This window comes from Scyliorhinus canicula, chromosome 16 (assembly GCF_902713615.1).
Source record: "Scyliorhinus canicula chromosome 16, sScyCan1.1, whole genome shotgun sequence".
NCBI lineage: Eukaryota > Metazoa > Chordata > Chondrichthyes > Carcharhiniformes > Scyliorhinidae > Scyliorhinus > Scyliorhinus canicula.
Window position 1 is genome coordinate 115,182,633 of NC_052161.1, and position 19,171 is coordinate 115,201,803.

At 48.6% G+C, this 19,171-nt stretch overlaps 1 protein-coding gene across 1 annotated transcript in view; it reads right to left on the reverse strand.

Annotated features, from left to right (window-relative positions):
- The window catches only part of LOC119979524 (protein-arginine deiminase type-2-like), a 95,079-nt gene that overhangs the window by 48,652 nt on the left and 27,256 nt on the right, over positions 1-19,171 (reverse strand). The window contains exons 3-8 of the mRNA XM_038821890.1: positions 18,630-18,702; positions 17,500-17,561; positions 15,215-15,332; positions 14,839-14,967; positions 6,769-6,926; positions 2,287-2,390 (exon numbers count right to left, since the gene is read on the reverse strand). Coding sequence (XP_038677818.1) covers positions 2,287-2,390; positions 6,769-6,926; positions 14,839-14,967; positions 15,215-15,332; positions 17,500-17,561; positions 18,630-18,702 — 644 coding nt within the window. The remainder of the gene's footprint in view (positions 1-2,286; positions 2,391-6,768; positions 6,927-14,838; positions 14,968-15,214; positions 15,333-17,499; positions 17,562-18,629; positions 18,703-19,171) is intronic.

Sequence of the window (19,171 nt, forward strand, 5' to 3'; positions counted from 1 at the left end):
GAGCCTTTCCAGCGATGCCCTCAACGGCTCCAGGATCTCAGCTTTTAGTTCCTGGAAGGAGCGCAGCAGCAGCTCCTGCTGCTCCCTCGCCCACTGTTGCCACGCTGCCGGTTCCCCACCCGCCGCCATCTTGTCCTTTTTGCCTCGCACCTTCTTCTGCTGCAAAGTTGATTTTCTGGTCGCTCCACTTCTAGTCCAGCCCATCCACCGGCTGCCAAACGCCAAGGCTGCGTTCCCACCTGGGGAAAAATCAAATCAGCGCCGTTGCGGGCCCTTAAAAGAGCCCTTGATCAGATCTTTTACAGTTGTTTTCTTTGCTGCTAGAATCCAGCTTTCACAAGGGCCCTCAGGTCAGCTTGAGGCCTCTAACACAGCCCTTCCCCCACCTGCCTGCTGAATAGGCTTTGTCTCTCTGCTGCAGCCCCAGCCAAATCCTACACTGTTTCTGCGGGACTGGAAACCCAGAAACATATCATTCCTGGGGGAAAATACTCCTCCAATATTTCACCTATACTTTTTCATAAAAATTCCACTCCATATTGCTTAAAAAAGAGCTCTTTTCTGTGATCTTAGCAGGAGCTGCCGTGTGTGTGATCACTCACTCCATGGTGCAGACCGGAAGCCCATCTGACTTCCAACTTAGCAAGATCCTAGATCGTGCCCGAACACCGCCTCCAACTATCTCTCCAGCTTCTTGCAACACCAGAACATGATTCGCTGGCCCTCACCCACACTTCTCGCACTCATTGGCCAGCCCCTGGAAGAACTCGCTCATCCACCCCCGAGTCATATGTACCTTTTGCAGCACCTTGAACTGAAACAAGCTCATCGTCACGCAGGAGTTGGTTGAGTTCACCCTCTGCATCACCTCGCACCACATTCCCCAGCCTATTTCCCACCCCAACCCCTCTTCCCATTTGATCTTGGTCATCACAAATTGCGCTCCACCCTGCTTCCTCAACCACCCGTATATATCTCCTATCCTACCCTCCCCAGCTCATCCGGAAACAGACATTGCTCCAACTCTCCGGCAACCTGGGAAACACACTCCACTCTTTCCGCGTGAAAACCCGCACCTGCATATACCTAAACTCACAACCCCAATGTAACTCAACACCCTCCTGCTGCTCATCCAGACCCACAAACCTCCCTTCTGAGTACAAGTCCATAACCCTCTCCAGCCCTGCCTCTGTCCACTTTTAAAAACTATCAATTCAGAGTACCCAATTATTTATTTTCCCAATTATGGGGCAATTTAGCGTGGACAATCCACCTACCCTGCATGTCTTTGGGTTGTGGGGGTGAGACCCACACAGACACAGGGAGAATGTGCAAACTCCACACGGGCAATGACCCGGGGCTGGGATCGAACCCGGATTCTCGGCACCGTGAGCAGTGGTGTTGTCCTCTGTTCCAACGTGCCACCATGTCTCTCCATTTTCATCTAGGTTCGTGCGATATGATTTAGCATTTACAAATCAATAGGAAGGGATTTTCACACCCTTGGTGTGTTTGGGCGGCGGCGGAGCCAACTCACCATTGGCTAGTGGCGGGATCTTCTGGTCCCGTCGCTGTCAATGGGGTTTTCCATTGTATGCAGCCGCCCACCCCCCCCCCCCCCCGCTGTCGGGGATCCCACAGTGGGGGCTAAACATTGGTGGGACCAGAAATCCCGATGGTGGAATGGACGAAAAATCCAGCCATAATATCAATCAACATGCACAATCACTCTCCCTAATAACAGTTTTCAGTAACTCCTCCACACATTACATTAGATGAATACATTGCAATTGGCTGGTTGGAATTTTCCCACCAGCAGGATTTCCCACTCCCACCAAAATCAATGGACTTTTGAATGGTTCGTCGCATTTTCCAACGCCTCGCTAACCCCCACCCACGTGGTGTGGCCATAAAATTGAGCTAATTATTGAGATGTTTGCTTTATCCGGCCCCTAATCCTGTGATAAGCATTACACCCAGCTACAGACTCCTACATAAAAGCCCTGATGTCATCAGCCAACAGGAAATACACTCAGCAAAACACACTGATCAGGTTTCCACCACACCGACAGTGAATCAGTCGTTCGCATGACTACACCCAATCACAACTGGCGAGTTCAGTGAATGTTTGCTGAAGCTGTCAGCTGCAGTTTCGCTGAGTCTGAGGATGAGAACCATGGTTTTGACTGCCGCTGTCGTGGAAATCTGACCATTGAGTTTAACAAGAGAAGTTGATGCTGTGTCCACTAGGAAAACCAGTCATTTCTTTCAGTGACTACCTCATACCTGCACACAAACACTTCCTGAGGAGCCAAAGTGTTAGGAGTCATAAACCATGGAGCCAAATGGAATACAACTTGTTCTGTGAAAATAGGAGCATGTCCAACAATCTGGAAAAAAATGGGTTAAAAAAGTGATAGGTTTACAGAAACATCTTATGGATTTAAATTTGTATTGATATTTCATTTTCCGGCAGTATTCCCGCACTTTATTTAGTACAACCTGGTACCGTGAATTTAAGATTTAGTTTCACAATGTTGTAGTGAAACAGGGCAGGAAATCTTTTGTTAAATAAATTTAGAGTATCCGATTCTTTTTTCCCAATTAAGGGGCAATTTAGTGTGGCCAATCCACCTACCCTGCACATCTTTCTGGGTTCTGGGGCTGAGACCCCTGTAGACACGGGGAGAATGTTCAAACTCCACAAGGGCAGTGACCCAGGACCGGGATCGAACCGGGATCCTCAGCGGCGTGAGGCAGCAGTGCTAACCACTGTGCCGCCATGCTGCCCTAGCAGGGCAGGAAACCTGAGCAGTCCCGTTGGGAGATAATGGGAAGGGGTTTCCCTTTGTGCTGGACCCACACCAGACAGATTTCCCCCCACATAACATATTTCGGAATTCTAATCCGGAGTGGGTGGATGAGTCTCCTGCCTACTCTTTAAAACATAGGAAGAATGTCTGGAGATAATCCTAACCCTCATGCATTAGTTGCAATACTGCTCATTCATTCCTTTTTAATCCCAATGAAAGTGCTCCTTGCTGAAGACATGCTTGAATTTGGTCTCTCAAAGGCCCTGTAATTCTACCCAGAATAATTACCTGTAGAAGGCTGAGCAAATAACAATAATATCACACTTACCACTTCAGTCCTCTGAGCTCTCTGTTGGAGTGACAAGGTGCCATCCCAACTTTCCAACAGCAGTCTCAGTTGCATGGTCCAATTGTGCCAATTATATAAGTGACCCCAACGTCCCCACCTCCCAGATTTGGGACGGAGACTCATCCTTTATGTGACCCAGAAATTTAAGGGAGAGTGAGCAATGGAATAGCTTACAATTGGTGCTTGCACCTTTAATTTTGAAACGACAATAAATAGCATGACTACAATAAATAACATGAACTAACAACTGGGAAATTATTTTAGGGATCCATGTGAATTCATGGATAATAGCAGACAATAAAGTAATTTGGTCCATCCAGCCTGTCCTATAAGATGAAAATTACTAAAGGAAAACAACTAAAGATTGCAGCCACGATTTTGCAGGACCATTAGCCGCAGGCGCAAATCCCCTAATGGCTGCAAAATATCGTAAGAAGTCATAAACAGGATTTGCGCCGGTGGGATTTCGCAGTACGATGTCCTCGGTTCCTCCCTGATGACGCAATTAGCTTCTCGCCTTTCGAATCTGAATCCATTTCAATGTCATTAGTGAGTTTAAAGTTGAATCTTCAGACCTCATTGAATCGTTCCACCCACAGCGTGAAGTCATATGGGTGTGAATCATTATAAGTTTTTAAAAATGGGAACCAGGTGCCATGACGTCTGAGAGGGAGGAAGGAAGTGAGCTCCCCCTCTCCACCTGTACCAGGGAGTACAAGGGGACAGTTTCTGTTGGCCAGCTCCAGAGGGGGATGGTTTAAGGGTGTTGGGAGGTGCAGATGTTTGAGGGCCTCCTTCGGGATGGGGGTCACGGCTGGTGCTAGTCGCCCTGAAGGCTGCAAGCTGTGTATTTTAAAAAGTCTTCAGAGCGCCGTGTTAGTCTGCAAGCTGTATTGTCAGGAAATGAAAATGAGTTCTGAGTTACTCAGCTATTAGTGGCATAGGGGTATGGGCGGTCTGTGGGTGTGAGGGGAAGGTGGGGGGAAAGGGTATGATGAGATTGAAGGAGCTCAGCCGAAGGGGCTGGTTGGACCCTGAAAGAGAAGGCAGGATAGCGACCAGCCTGGATGGAGTATGGGGTCATCAAACTAATTGGCCATCATGAGTTAATCCTGAACAATGTGAGCTGTCCACATTCTCAAGTCAAGGATATGGGTGAAAAATCAGGCTTCAAGGATAAAAGATTTGGTGCAGGGGATCGAGAGGGAGTGTGCAAGTATAATTGTTGGACCCTCGCGTCTGCCATGGAGGATCCATTAGCCCTCAAGGTATACGTAAACATCCAGTTGACCCTGCCATGAAGTATGGGAGACCTTTGAAATGCCCTGTCATAATACCCAAAAATTTATATATGAAGGTGAGGGTCAACCAGATGGGGGTCCATCTGACTCTGAAGGGGCGAGGGCCTTGACCGGGGCCAGTCAAGTGATGAAGTGGGAAGAGCACCAGACATATGAGTGAGCGTGAGCTGCCAGATACGTTGGAGGAGTGTCTGCTTACAGGACCGGGAGGACAGAGGGTGAAGGGAGGATCTGAAGGTAGCGGGCTGGTACACCATCCTGTCTCTCTCTCTCTCCCTCTCGGTCGCTCATCCCTCGCAGCTTTCCGAGAGATCTTGGGATGGAGCCAGTGGAGCTGGAAATACTGCTCATACCAGCGTTGTAGGTGCACAGACTCCAGCAGGAACAAATGGCTGCACCCAGGGAGTCCCCAGTGCCAGGGGGCTGCAGGGCTGGCTCAAGGGCCGGACGCAGCATGAGCCGACCAGGAGGCTCACAGGTTAAAAAGGAGACCAAGAATTTACAAGACCCGGGTGTCTTTCATGGGAGTTGTCGGACATGTGCCGCAGGAGACTTTGCCTCAACAGGGAGACAGTGCAGCACCTATACAATATTCCAGCCAACTTGTTGCCAAGTGAAGGAAGAGGGCACCCACTCCCTGTGGCCATGAAGGTGGATGGCAAACCTCTACGATATGAGATTTTTCCAGGACTCAACGGGTGATCTGTGTGGCATCGCGCAGTCATCCGCCTAGAAATGCATGCAAAGTCATGGATGTACCCTGTGCCTGGGCATTAGACTACATTAATTTTGACCTGTACCAGGCCCATCAGGATGAGAGGGATGCAGGATTTCGGATCATAGTTGGTATGGCACAGATCACAGGTGCCAGGAACCAAGTCAGCTAGCTCTACGTGCCCCATGGCACCAAGAAGTCCTCTTTATTAACATTAAATGGTTCCACTACCTTAAGATGGTCTGTGACTATCAGATGAGGATTATGCACATGTGTGCATGTTTTCCAGAGAACGTGCGCGAGAGCTTCATCCTTCAGCCAGGGGGTAGCCAAGGGGACACTATCAGGCAAGTCGGGTCCGCGCACGTCCAGCGCCATGTTTTGCAGCGCGACCGCTGTAGGTCGTAGGCATGCGCGCCCACGGATACGGCCAGTCTCCAGCCATTTTTATCGTGGGAGCCAGGAATTTTACGCGACCTGGCTGTTCGCCCCTCACTAATCCTGTAACCGGTAAGGGGGCGCTGCCAATTATTTTGACGTAAAACGCCACAGATCCTCTGCACTTAGCCTCAAAAACGGTGAATCCAGCTCAACATCTTTAGTTTGGAGTTTTCTCTCCCTATTCCTGTGGTCATCTCCTCCTGCAGGGACACAAAGTGGGGTAATACGAGCCGGATGCCTGCTCGGCCAGAGGTCGATGGCACCTGGCATGTGTGGGTACTGCACTCAAGTAGGGAGGGTTCTGATGAGTGCGGGGGGGGGGGGGGGGGTTTGGGGGTGCTGGTGGGAGGTGGGGCACTGGGACCCTGCGAAATCGTACATGTGGGTTCCTGTGACATTTTGGGGGTTGACGGAAAGGTGGAGTGCCAAGGGGAGACGAGGGACACTTCCCTTGCAGATTGTAGCAGGTCATTCATTTTTTTTCCACATTGAGCCTCCGTCCGCTTGGTCAGGCTGCTGGAACTGACCACTGCTGGCCCCATCTCCCAGGAGGGGTAGGTGACCTTGCTGGGGGATCTCCTCCCAACCTATGGGTAAATTGTGGCCCATCTCTCCTCACAGCATCCAGCAATCGAGTCAGGGCTCCCTCCGAGAATCTGGGTGCTGGTTTTCCTGCTGCCATCCTCCTGGCTTGAATTAGATCAAATTGTTGTGGAGATGTTTAAATGCAGCGCCCCTTAATTGAAGTGCTCAACTGACCCCCGGGGCGTGTGAATCAGGTGCTTTGCGCCTCAGGCACGATGTTTTTCACATGGAGAAAATACATTTTTCAAAGTGCCTCAAGATTGTGATCCAAATCGTGCCAGCGGAACTCGCAACAATTTTCACGCTGAAAATTACACTTGGGATTTTTTGGGAAAATTAGCCTGCAGGTTTCCCATGATTCATGTCAATGTAAGATCAGGGAGAGGACACAAAATCTTATATTTTGTAATGAAGCATTGCACTATCTGGCACAAGCACCCATAAAATAGTGAGACCAGAAGGCAGCTAAAATCTAACAACGGCTATCAATTCAATGATTTTAACCCACTGATGCAAACTTCCCACCATTCATAAAATACAACTGGAATTAGGTTAGAATTTTACCATTGGTTCCAGCAGGCTAAGGTTGACGGTCACCAGACTTCCAATCTCCTCATCTGGAAACCTGAGCCCCTCGATGAAGAAATTATATTCATTGTTCCCTTTTGTATAATCCATAACTGTCGACAGCAAGGTGCCACCCAGGACCTTTGTCATTTTTACTGCAGTGTGCAGGGAAAAAAAGGAAAATGACACAATGACAATGGAATGAGGTCCTGAATAAGAGAAAGCCAGGGAGGAAATGGAGGGTGAGCAAGAAACAGGTTGAGGTTTTCATTCTATTTGGCTTTAATTTAGAAAATTGAGAAACTGGAATCAGTGGCCGAAATCCAAAATTCACAACGGCTCCAAAGAAAATAGAAAGTGAGACAAATGAGAAAGCAGGAGTGATGTGTTGTCAAAAGTGTTTTTTCTTTATATTGCCAGAGAGAGATGAAGGACATTAATGAAAATTTACACCTTCTGGAGAACATCAGGGAAATAGTTCGGGATTTTCAATTGTTGGTTGTGACATTAGAGAAATATATAAAACTGGAAGGGTTAATGTTATGTCCGAATCAATCACAAGATGGAGCTAGATACAGAGCTATATAAAGCATTGATGCTAAGCCTTCTGGGAGAGTGTTGAGGAGAAGGCTAGGAGAAAGACTAGGAAAGCTAGTGTGAGTGAGAGCAGATCATAGTTATTGTATTCATGTAGAGATTAGTAGTAGATGAGTGTAGATTGTATATTTATTGTCAATTGTTTATTATATAGAAGTAAGGGGTCGAATTCAATGAAGTAGTGTAAATAAATCTTTAGTTTTGTTTCATACAAAAGCTAGTTGTGGTCTTTGTGAATACTACGCCGACCATCCTAGGAACTGAACCACAAAGAACACCACACCGGTGAGGTCTGGAAGGGGTGTAGACACAATTTAATAATTGTGTTCCTGGTGGGCAGCACTGCATCCCATCACCTCCAGAATGCAATGCAGTTTTCAAAGGGAGAGTGGGGGTGGGTAACTGGGTACATAATTGCTTCCAATTACCAGCCCATACCAACTCCTTGAGGGACTTGTTAATAGGTTGGGGAGGCTAAAAAGGGACTTTTCAAATTGAAATCACTGAACAGATTGTGGCCTGTATTCAACGGCACTTAGTGCCAAACATGAACTCCAAGAATGTTCTCAACACGCCTGGCTCCCTCGTCGTCTGATTCATCTGATTCACGCCTCAGTTGCTCGCTGTTAACAAGGGGGAGCTGGTTTTAAACACTCTCACCACTCACTCCCAGTCAGCACACATGCCATGGCAGCGCAGATCTGACCCTCGTGGTGGGGATGCTAACCTGGCCAGGTTTATCGATGCTGTGGATGAGAGATGAGGCACCCTGTTCCCCCGAGGGGCTCAGAGGACCAGCAGCAGGGCTATCAATGCTGACTGGGAGGCAGTGGCAGCGGCTGTCAGTGCGGACAGCATGACCAGGAGGACTGCCTCCCAATGTAGGCAGAAGATAAACTACCTCCAACGAGTTGCAATGTAAGTTACCACCTCTCCTGGCATTAGCTCCGCCTGCTGCCCCTCAAATTCCCTAAACTCCCCCTCCAATTCACTGTCTGATACCTCGCACCCTTCCCACATCTGATCTTCATGCTTGTTCCTCAGAACCCCCTGGCACCCAACAGCAAAATCCTTTCATATACAGGTACAGTGCCCACACATGCCACCTGCTATAGATCAACCCCACCCCGGTTCATCCAGCATGTCAAGATGAGAGGGGCGGAATCCCAGAGATCCAGGTCCTCACGCCCATGGGGAACGTGCCGTGGAAATCGTGAGGTTTCTTGAGAGAGCAGTCACCAGAATCAAGCTTGGCCTCTGCCAGATAGGTGTGGATCCAGATGACCTGCCTCAAGCGAGTAGTTTATGTCAGACAAAATCATCCTTCCCTCTCATTGCTGTCATAATATACACCAGTATATCATGGTGTAGACACACACTGATGGACATACACTAGGACCAATCAACATGCACAAATACCGCAGCCAATCACCAGTTAGAGCACACGCACTATAAAGGCAGAGGGCATCATTTTTCCCACTCATTCTGGATGCTGCCTCTCAGAAGCACAAGAGCTCATCAAGTACAGTATAGACTCACACCACGTGCTGAGAGATTCAACTGGTTCGGACAGGCACAGGTCTCTAGTTAAACTAGCATCATTTAAACCCACAGTTATCGTATAACTATTATTTTATAAGTAGTTAATAAAATAGTGTTGAATCTTTTTCAGTTATGGTGGCATATGTTAGCTTCACAAGTCCACACTGCCCAACACTTCAATTGCCATATGGCCATTGCCTTGCAGGATCTTCATCTGATGAGGCTGGGCCATCCGGAGTAATTCCTCCCCCACCACCAAGAGACTGCAAGGCCGATTGGAGGAGTCCAAAGGCTGCAGGCACAGGAAACGGTGCCGACAACGTGTGGCACCGAGGCCACAGTGTAAAACCTGGAGCACGACGTCCGTGTCTTGAGTGGTGGTGTACAAGGCATGGCTCAGTCTGTGACCACAAAGGCATAGAGTCTCAACATCATATCCGAATCGTTGAAGGACATGTTCCAGATGCAGTTGGACATTGCCGAGGCACTGCCTAGAGCATGGCCCAGTCACTGAGGAGCATCGCTGAGGGTGTTGTCAGCATATTGCAGACAATGTGGAGCCTGGCAGCAGCAGGTGACACAGAGGCTTCTGGAGCTCACTTCACTAAATTGGATGGAGCCCTTCGGTCCCAGGATCTCCAGAGGACGTCCTCCAAGGACATCAAAGACCACAGGGTATAGAAGGCAGCAGGCTGCCTTCACCTCTGATGTGCATTGTGGGGGCACACCTAGATGTAGAGTGAGGAGCACTGGAGCGTAGGAGGCTTAGGGGTGATCTTAAAGAGGTCTATAAAATAATGAGGAGCATAGATAAGGTAGATAGTCAACAGCTTTTCCCAAAGGTAGAGGAGTCTAGAACTAGAGGGCATAGGTTTAAGGTGAGAGATTCAGAAGAGACCAGTGGGGAAATTTCTTCACACAGAGGGTGGTGAGCATCTGGAACGGGCTGCCAGAGGCAGTGGAATAGGCGGGTACAATTTTGTCTTTTGAAAAGCAGTTAGACAGTTACATGGGCAGGGTGGGTATAGCGGGATATGGACCAAATGCGGGCAAGTGGGTCAAGCTTAGTACTAAAAACTGGAAGGATGGATAAGCTGGGCCAAAGGGCCTGTTTCCATGCTGTAAACATCTATGACTCTATGGTGAGGTCACTATCTGTAGCTTGGGGGAATGGAAATCTGTAAGTCAAATGTTCACTATTAAAATTTGTCACCTGATACATGTGAAGTCTCTGTTGTCATGTTAATCTTCAGTCCCCCCGTCCCCCCCCAGCACAATTTTTCGAATTTCTCTAGCCCCTGATGTTGTGTTCTGTAGACTGGCTGATATGAATAATGCACTACAGAACATCTAGTTTAAATATTTTATTATGAAACAACTGCTTGGTAAAGATAACTATACCTAGAATAAATAAATAACAAACGACTAAAACTATTATAGAGCTACTGCAAAATCCGTCTATCCACCAACACAACTTACTCCCAACTGCCTTGAGGCACAGAGCCACATGGTACAATTACACTGCCACCTGCTGGTCAGAGGTAGAACATAGAACATAGAACAGTACAGCACAGAACAGGCCCTTCGGCCCTCGATGTTGTGCCGAGCAATGATCACCCTACTCAAACCCACGTATCCACCCTATACCCGTAACCTAACAACCCCCCCTTAACCTTACATTTTAGGACTCTACGGGCAATTTAGCATGGCCAATCCACCTAACCCGCACATCTTTGGACTGTGGGAGGAAACCGGAGCACCTGGAGGAAACCCACGCACACACGGGGAGGACGTGCAGACTCCGCACAGACAGTGACCCAGCCGGGAATCGAACCTGGGACCCTGGAGCTGTGAAGCATTTATGCTAACCACCATGCTACCGTGCTGCCCATGCTGTCATGTACAATGTTACATACAGAATTGCTTTATGCATATCATCACACCTGATGCAGACTCCGTTCAGAGGATAGTGATAGCGTGCTGTCAGAAGAAATCAGGAGTCCGACTTTTGCAGAAACTGACAAGCACCAGAGCTTTCCACACAATGAGTTACCATCACTCTCCTTCCTTGTATGCTGACCCACTGACAGTGCCAACACAGGCCCATAACCCTGGAGTGATGTAACACAGACACTTGGAGGGTGGAAACAGGGTGGTCAGGGTATGGCCGGTGTTATGGAGGGGGAGCGATAATGTGGGAGGGAGAGGGATGGGGGGAGGAAAATCGGGGAGGGAAGGAAAAGAGGAGAGGGCGGGGGAGGGAAATGGGGGCGGAGGGCATGGGGATTGGGGGAGATGGAGGGGAGGGGAATTGGGGGGAGGTAGGGTGGGGAGGGAGGGAAATGGGGGTTTTGAACTGATGGGCACAGCCTTGTCCGAGGAGAATCTGGTAACGATGAGGGCTCCCTTTTTGCCGCAGCATGCCCTCCATCCTCTGGCTCCTCCTCAGGCGCATCCTCCAGCCCCTCGTGGACTGCTTCCTCCTCAGACGAGGCCGCATGTCCCTCTGCCTTCTTCTCTCCTCCTCCTTCCCCCAGCATTTCACCCCGCTGCTGTGCCAGATTGTGGAGGGCACAGCAGACCACTACAAAGTGGGAGACACCCTGGAGTTACTGAAGGGCACCACCAGAACAGTCCAGACATCAGAACCGCATTTTCAGCAGTCCGTTGCACCGCTCAATGACAGCACGGGTGGCAACGCGGGCCCCACATTATAACGGGTCTCCACCTCGTCTCAGCCCTCCGCACCTGAGTCATCAGCTATGACCTCACCGGGTGTCCCTTATCCTCCATGTGCCAACCTGTCATCCTGGAGTGGTCCTCAAAGACACCGGGGATCTCTGAATGCTCAAGGATGTAGCTGTCATGCACGCTGCCATTGATCACCCTCTGATCTGGGGCAACCCGGTGATGGCAGAAAATCCTGCAGCCTGGGCATCATGGTGGGCCTAGTCCAACTGGAAAGTGATATAGTCTGATGCCCAGGCACACAGAGCAGCCGTCACCTCTCGGATGCACCTGTGGGGGGGGAAGGAAGAATGACGATATGCAACACAGGTCCCCAGGAATGACCCAGTCATAAAGGTTCAGGGTTGCAGTGAGCTTCACAGCCACCAAAATGGGTGTCCTCCTCTTCCATGGGTGCCAAGTCCATGAGGACGTGGGACAGGTGCCGCATTGTCTCTCTGCTAAGACGCAGTCTTCTGTGACATACGCGGCGGGATTCTGCCGGGTCGGAGAATCTCCGGGAGGAGGCGCGAATCCCGCCCCGACGACAGCTGCCGTATTCTCCGGCGCCGTTTTTCAGGCGGCGGCGGGATTTCCGCCACGCCGGTCGTGGGCCGTTGACAGCGCCCCCTTCCCCCGGCAATTCTCCGGGCCTCGATGGCCGCCCGTCATTTTTGAGCGACCGTCCATTTTTGGCCAGTCCCGCAGGCGTGATTCATTCACGTCACACACCGGTGGGACCTGGCAGGTGAGTATGGGGGGGCGGTCCTGGGGGGGGGGGGGGGGGGGGGGCATCGATCTGCGGGCAGGCTTGTTCCATGGGGGCACTTCTTTTCTTTCTTCCGCGCCGGGCCCCTGTAGCGCTCTGCCATATTGTCCGGGGGCCGGTGCAGAGAAGGAAACCGCCCCCCTGCGCAAACGCGCAAATGCGTCAGCTGCAGTGGCGTCAACCCCTCCGTCATCCACCTAACGCCCGACATTGCGGAGAATTCTGCACTTTCGGGGGCTATTGACTCCGGAATGGTTGGCGCCGGTTTTCCCGCTGGCGTGGGGACTTAGTCCCCAGAAGGGAGAATCCTGCCCATGGTGTCCATCAGCTCATTGAAAGACCAATGACACTTGTGGACTTTGGGCCATCGCTGGCCTCCCCTTCTCCCCTCCCTCATCAGCCTGATGACTTTTCAGGGTGTTCAGTGGCCCTCTGCACATGTGGTGCCCCCTCCAGCCTTTGATGGTATTGCTGCTGTCTCTGATGTCTACCCACCTCAGCTGCTACCAGCGACACGAAGGCAACCTCCACGCGATCCCACTAGCAAACATTGTTTTATCTGGATGTAATTGGAGGCCGTGAGAGATTGCTAATTAGTTAGGGCTTCACACCGGGACCTTCAAATCCCCCAAGCCTCCCCCATCCCTTGTATCCCGCCTTCTCTCAGGAGTGCAATCCAGTGAGCCAGTTGTGCTGGCAAACCTTGCTCTGCACATTCACTCCTGGCCACATCAGGAGCCCCCTAGACCCCAAACCGCAGATCTCTGCTGGGAACATTAGGGAGGCCGTGCTTAGCTGCCCTCTGCTCATCCACAGTGGTGAAGCCCTCCTCTTAAGTGTCTGTTTGTTGGCAGCTGCCTCTATGATGCTGATGCTCCTAGAGTTCAGGCATACTGTTCAGGCATCAAAGTTTTCTGGACATGCAATGCACTAATCATACTCCTGAGACATGGCATGTGTGCCATTGATGAGGCACTTGAGAGTTGAGGAGTGTGATGTGCTGTAATAACTAATAAACCTCATTCCTCATTTGAAATAGCCTTCATCTGTGAAACTTGAAGCTGCTCACAGTCATAGGGAGTGCAATTAAATTTCAGGATTTAAGCCTCAGCATTGCCCTGTCTTGGAAGTTTTGGTGGAACAGACAGTCTGCAGCTGTGGTTGCCCTTGTTACGGATCTTCACAATATTTAAAGATGGCTTGAAGGCCTCACAGACGCAAAACCTCTCACACACCCCAACCCAGGGCGACCCTCGACCTGGAACGCTTAAATCCCCTGAGCAAGTCCAACCCCCCTCCCACCTCGAGCACTGGGGCAGCAGTTCTGGTGCCCTTGAGCTGCATGCTGGAATATAGTAATAGCTACTCACCTCCTCACTTCCTCTCAGTAGCCATTGCGACAGCTTCCTGTTTTTGAAAAGGAGTTCTAAGCAACGCTCGGGTAATTCCTGGGAGGCTGTTGCATTTGACTTCAATCTTGTTAATGAGATTGAAATGAATGCAAATGAGGGTTAATGATATTCTCACCATTTTTAGGCGTGATCCGGAACTCGCCATCGGGTGTGGATCAGATGAAACACAAAATGGTTCGCACCCAACGCAAATCTCAATTTTGTTCTCTCCCACTATACAACCGGCATGCTGGTTGCAACGCGGCCGCTGAATCGCACCCAATATGTCTGCTAAAGCTGTGATTAAGGGACCATACAAGTGAGATCATCGTTGATGTTGGAAGCAAAATGTTCTGTTTTAGGGACAACTGTAGTGTAGCTAATTTATGAGGAGTATTGATGAATAAACAGGTCATGGGGCATCTTGTGGCAGGAGACAAAATATCTTATGCTTTGAGCACAGATGATACAATTAAGAGGAGCCAGGTCTGTCTGAAAAGTTAGCTCTTCCTAGGATTTTGATATGAACTGAGGTATTTCAGTTTTTGTCCCGAAAGGTTCTCCCTCCAAAGATTCTGCGCAGAGAAAAACAAGTGGAAAGCTGATTGTTAACATTATTCATTGTATTAGGACTATATTGGTTTGCTTAATTGGAATACATAGGCAGATTTAGGAAGTAAGAACAGTAACTGTTAACTGCAAAGCTATTTCTGTGCTGTTAACATGGTTAGTACTGCAATAACATTTCCTCACAATTTTACAAATTGCAAATAGTTGGGGTCTTGTCCAGCATCCTAACAGTACACATTAGTGCACTGCTGTTGGATTCAAAGTGGGCAAAAGTTAAAGCTTTTTGTAATGTTGAAAAATATCATGAGCTGGGGATCTGGTGCTGGATCATTCCTGGTTATACTTGGTGCCACTTACTTGGGCACTTTGAGGATAGAATCATATGAGTGATATGGTAACAACGTCGAGTCAGGATCTAAAAATTATCTAACCTTCGGGACCCAGATTTGAAAATCAAGGCCACAGACTCACTTAGGTCATGACGAAAGACATGTACTTTCTTTTCATCAGAAGCTGAAATATACAGCTGGAGTTTGTAGTCAGGTGGCAGAGAGTTGGGTCCTTCAGTTCGTAAGATCATTTGAGACATATCACCAAGGTCTGAAAAAACAAAATATCCACATATGACAGTAAAATAATGGTGGTAGCTATATTCTTAAGTTGAACAATGAGTCAACTAACCAGAAATATTTACTTTTCTTCGCATGGTTACCTCCCAAAACAGTGATATTTTAAAATTACTGTTCTTATCAATAACATTTCAACTTTCATTTACCCCATAAAAAATAATTCCAGTCTGAGTACATATGACTCAGCCAGCAGTATCTCAATACAGGTTAATTGTCACCTTCAAATATGGGCACTATCTCATCACTTCTGTCAGATACAGCAGCTCCAGGTGCATCCTTGTCACAGTTCACAAGAAGAATAGCTCCATGTCCTTTTGGACCCCATTTCCAAGAACCCTGGTTTAAAAAAAAGACTTGCATTGGTATAGTATCTTCAGCTTAGCAAAAAGTATCTTGAGTAACTTCACAATAGCATGGAGAAAACGTACATCAAGATTTTTTTAAATGTAGAATATAAATACTTTTTTCCAATTAAGGGGCAATTTAGTTTGGGCGATTCACCTACCCTGCACATCTTTTGTGGGCTGAGGCCCATGCAGACATGGGGAGAATGTGCAAACTCCACATGGACAGTGACCTGGAGCCAGGATTGAACCTAAGTCCTCGGCGTCGTGAGGCAGCAGTGCTAACCACTGCGCCGCTGTGCTGCGCAACGAACATAGATCATAGATCAGAGAATTCACAGTTCAGAAGGAAGCCATTCGGGCCATTCTTCACCAGCCCTTAGGATTATTGGGGAATGCATATTCTCAGTTTAAAACAGTTTTTTCTGCAGAGCTGACTTAAGTACCAGGAAACATGATGGCCGGGATTTTCCCCCAACCGGCGGGCGGGCAGTACCAGCGCTAAAGAGTGGCGTGAACCACTCTGGTGTCGGGCTGCCTGGAAGTTGCGGAATCCTCCACACTTCCGGGGGCTAGGCCGGCGCTGGAGTGGTTGGCGCCGCACCAACCGGCGTTGAATGTCCTCCACTGGCCGGTGCGAGTAGGTGCATGCGCGGGAGCGCCAGCGTGTTCTGGCGCATGCGCAGAACTGCTGGCGCGATCTCTGCGCATGCGCAGGCGGTTTCTTCTCTGCACCGGCCATCGTGGAGTTTTACAGAGGCCGGCGCGGAGGGAATGAGTGCCCCCGCGGCACAGGCCTGCTCCCGCAGATCGGTGGGCCCCAATCGTGGGTCAGGCCACGGTGGCCCCCCACTCCCGGGACCTTGTGTAATTCATGCCGCTGGGACTGGCCAAAAATGGGCGGCCGCCCGGCCTATCGGGGCCCGTTGAATCGCCGGGGGGGGGGGGGGGGGAGGTTGGCGGCACAGCCAACGGCCCCCGACTGGTGTGACGTGATCCCCGCCCCCGCCAAAAAACTGGTGCCGGAGAATTTGGCAGTCGGAGCGGCGTGGCGGGACCACATAATGATCTCCAAAACATCTAAAATCAATATGCATGTAAGGTAGCTTAAACCTTCAGTTCCAGCAAGCAAATTGGTTTCCTCAATACAGTATCTGACTCGGGGATACCACGTGTAACTCGTATAATGAATGTTTTAAGTCGACTTTGGATGCAAATTAGGGAAAATGTAAAGGGAATATTGTCCATGCTTATCCAACCACCAATTAAGTATGGAGGATGGGTGACGAGAGGTAAGTATTATTGGGGAGTAGTGAAATTTGGAGAGAACAGTTCCATTTCAGATTGGTATCGCAATTTGTATAGATACATGTTTAAATATTAGCCAAATAAGAGCTGTAATGCAAAGAGAAATCCGTCCCAATTTGTCAAGACAACTTACTTCTGCCCAAATTTCCTGACCAATTTAATCACAATTTACAAATTCAGAAGCTTCCATCGTCAACAGTGTCTGAATTATTTTGCAATCGCTTTTATCACACAATGGAAGCGATCCTACTCGTTGACTGCAACTTCAGTGGAAGAGCTGTGAATATCACAGAAAATGACTGAAACTCCCCATCCAAAATGTTGCTGCACCAAGTCCAGCTCACCCAGCACCTTTACCTGCTAGCCAGCATCGATCCTTAGCCTGGCAGAGATACATAGCTTTTAAAAATGTAATTCCTGTGCTCAAATCCCTCCATCACCCTTCCCATCTCTGTAACCTCCTTCAGCCCTACACTCCTTTGAGATCTCTGCATTGCTCTTATTGTGCCCACTTGGACATGACCAATTTCCTTCGCCCCACTGTTGGCTACTGTGCCTTCAACTCTAGAATTCCCTCCCTAAACATCCCTACCTCTCTCTGCTATCTCTCTCTGTTAATTTAAGTCTTTTGTTTTGTTACTTATATCTCAGTGTCAAATTTCCACTGATAATCCTGTGAAGCATCTCGGGCTGCTTTAATATGTTAAGGGCACTATATAAATGCAACATGTTTTTGTTTTCTGCAGTTCTCCAGCTCTTCCACCAACAATACATTAACAGAGGGAGAATTCCATGGAATTCACCCCAAGTGAGTTCTAAAACATAAACTGTACAGGTTTCCATTTAATCACCTTATTTGGATTATTCTTCTCAACTTTACCATCACGATCTGCATCCACATCCAGGGATATGTCTGTTAAAGAAGGGATGCAGAGATTAACAAGTAATTGGAGGACTGTGTGCTAACTGGCATGGGGAAAATAAGACAAGGAGGAAACACCTTGTCAAACTGGAGGAAAGCATTTGAATGTTGTGCACATAAGTAATTGCTGTTAGGCGCTAAGGCTGGCCATAGTGTTAGATTCAGAGCCATTTCCCTTAGACTAGAGTGAACCTGAAGAGATGATTGCACAAATCTTCCTTTTGGAGTGTGTTAGTGATCAAAATGCTCAGTGAAATAAAGAGAGAAATTGTTACCCTACATTCCCTGGTCAGGTCATTTAACTTTAAGCTTTTTTCAGCTTTTGTCTACAGATCCTGGGGGAGAGAGATTTGGGATTCAGTTTCAGTGGCAACTGCCCCAAGTGGCTCAACTGATTTTTTTGACAGCTTTCCTGCCAAAGACAGCCACTGCTTCTTGGGGGTACATTAACAGAGTGGTTATATTACTGGACTAGTAATCCAGAGGCTAGGACTAATGATCCAGAGACATGGACCGAAATCTCTGGCCATTCACGCTGGTGGGATCTTCATATCCTGCTCACGATGCACACCCTGCCGTGGGGTCCCGGAGGCAAGGGGGGCATTCAGCGGGAAACCACATTGACAACAGCGGGACCAGAAGATCCCGCCACCGGCTAATGGCGGGTTTGAACAGAATGTCCTGCCCATGAGCTTAAATCCCACCATAGAAGCGAGGGAATTTCATGGGTTGCCCAGTGTAAAGTGACGCAGTCATGAAGCATCCGTTCGAGCTGGTTAACAATCGACTGACTGAGCTGAACATGGCCCCTCAGTTTTCAGCCCGAACTGGCTTGCTGAATGTTGTTCTGTAGTTTCCATGCATCCGGCGTATTATCCCTGCCTACATCAGGTGTACACTGATTACAACTGACTGAACTGACAAACAAAATTCTGTGTCTAAGTACCCCTCCGACTCCCTCCCAAATACAACTCATTTCCCACAAACATAATAGTAGTTCAGCTCATCGCATGAAATTTCCAGACCTGTCTGTTGAACCTGGAAGTGTCAGTTACTTACAGACAGCCGTGAGCTGGAGGATAATCATGTCAATTGGCGTATCCAAATTGTCTCCATAAAAGGAAATTGTTACCTACAGGAAGAGATCAGAGAACAGATTAGAAACAGTGCCGGTACTATTAAAATAGGCCTATTGGATCAGCCACCCATCACACATTGTGCCCAATTTCCTTTCCTACCGAAATAGATTGAAGAAAGCGGAAGGAGATATGTCATCAAATTATAGGCCGGTTATTCGTACCTCAGTTGTTGCTAAACCTCTCGAACCAGAATGTTGGATGAAATTAGTAAACTAATTAATTCTATTAAAACGATTTGTGATGAAAAATAAAGCATATATTGAAGGGTGTGTAGTGTTGTAGTTCACCGTTGATGGTAACATCCCACTCTGCCTCTTAAGTTTAGTCTTCTTCTGCTGAAGAATAGAGTGAAGCACTGGATGGATTTGCTCTCAGGCTGATTAACAGTCTGGTAGGCTGCTGAGTATGTTTCTTTACAGGCCATCTTTATACCAGCCAGTAAGAAGGTATAATGAGCTTCCA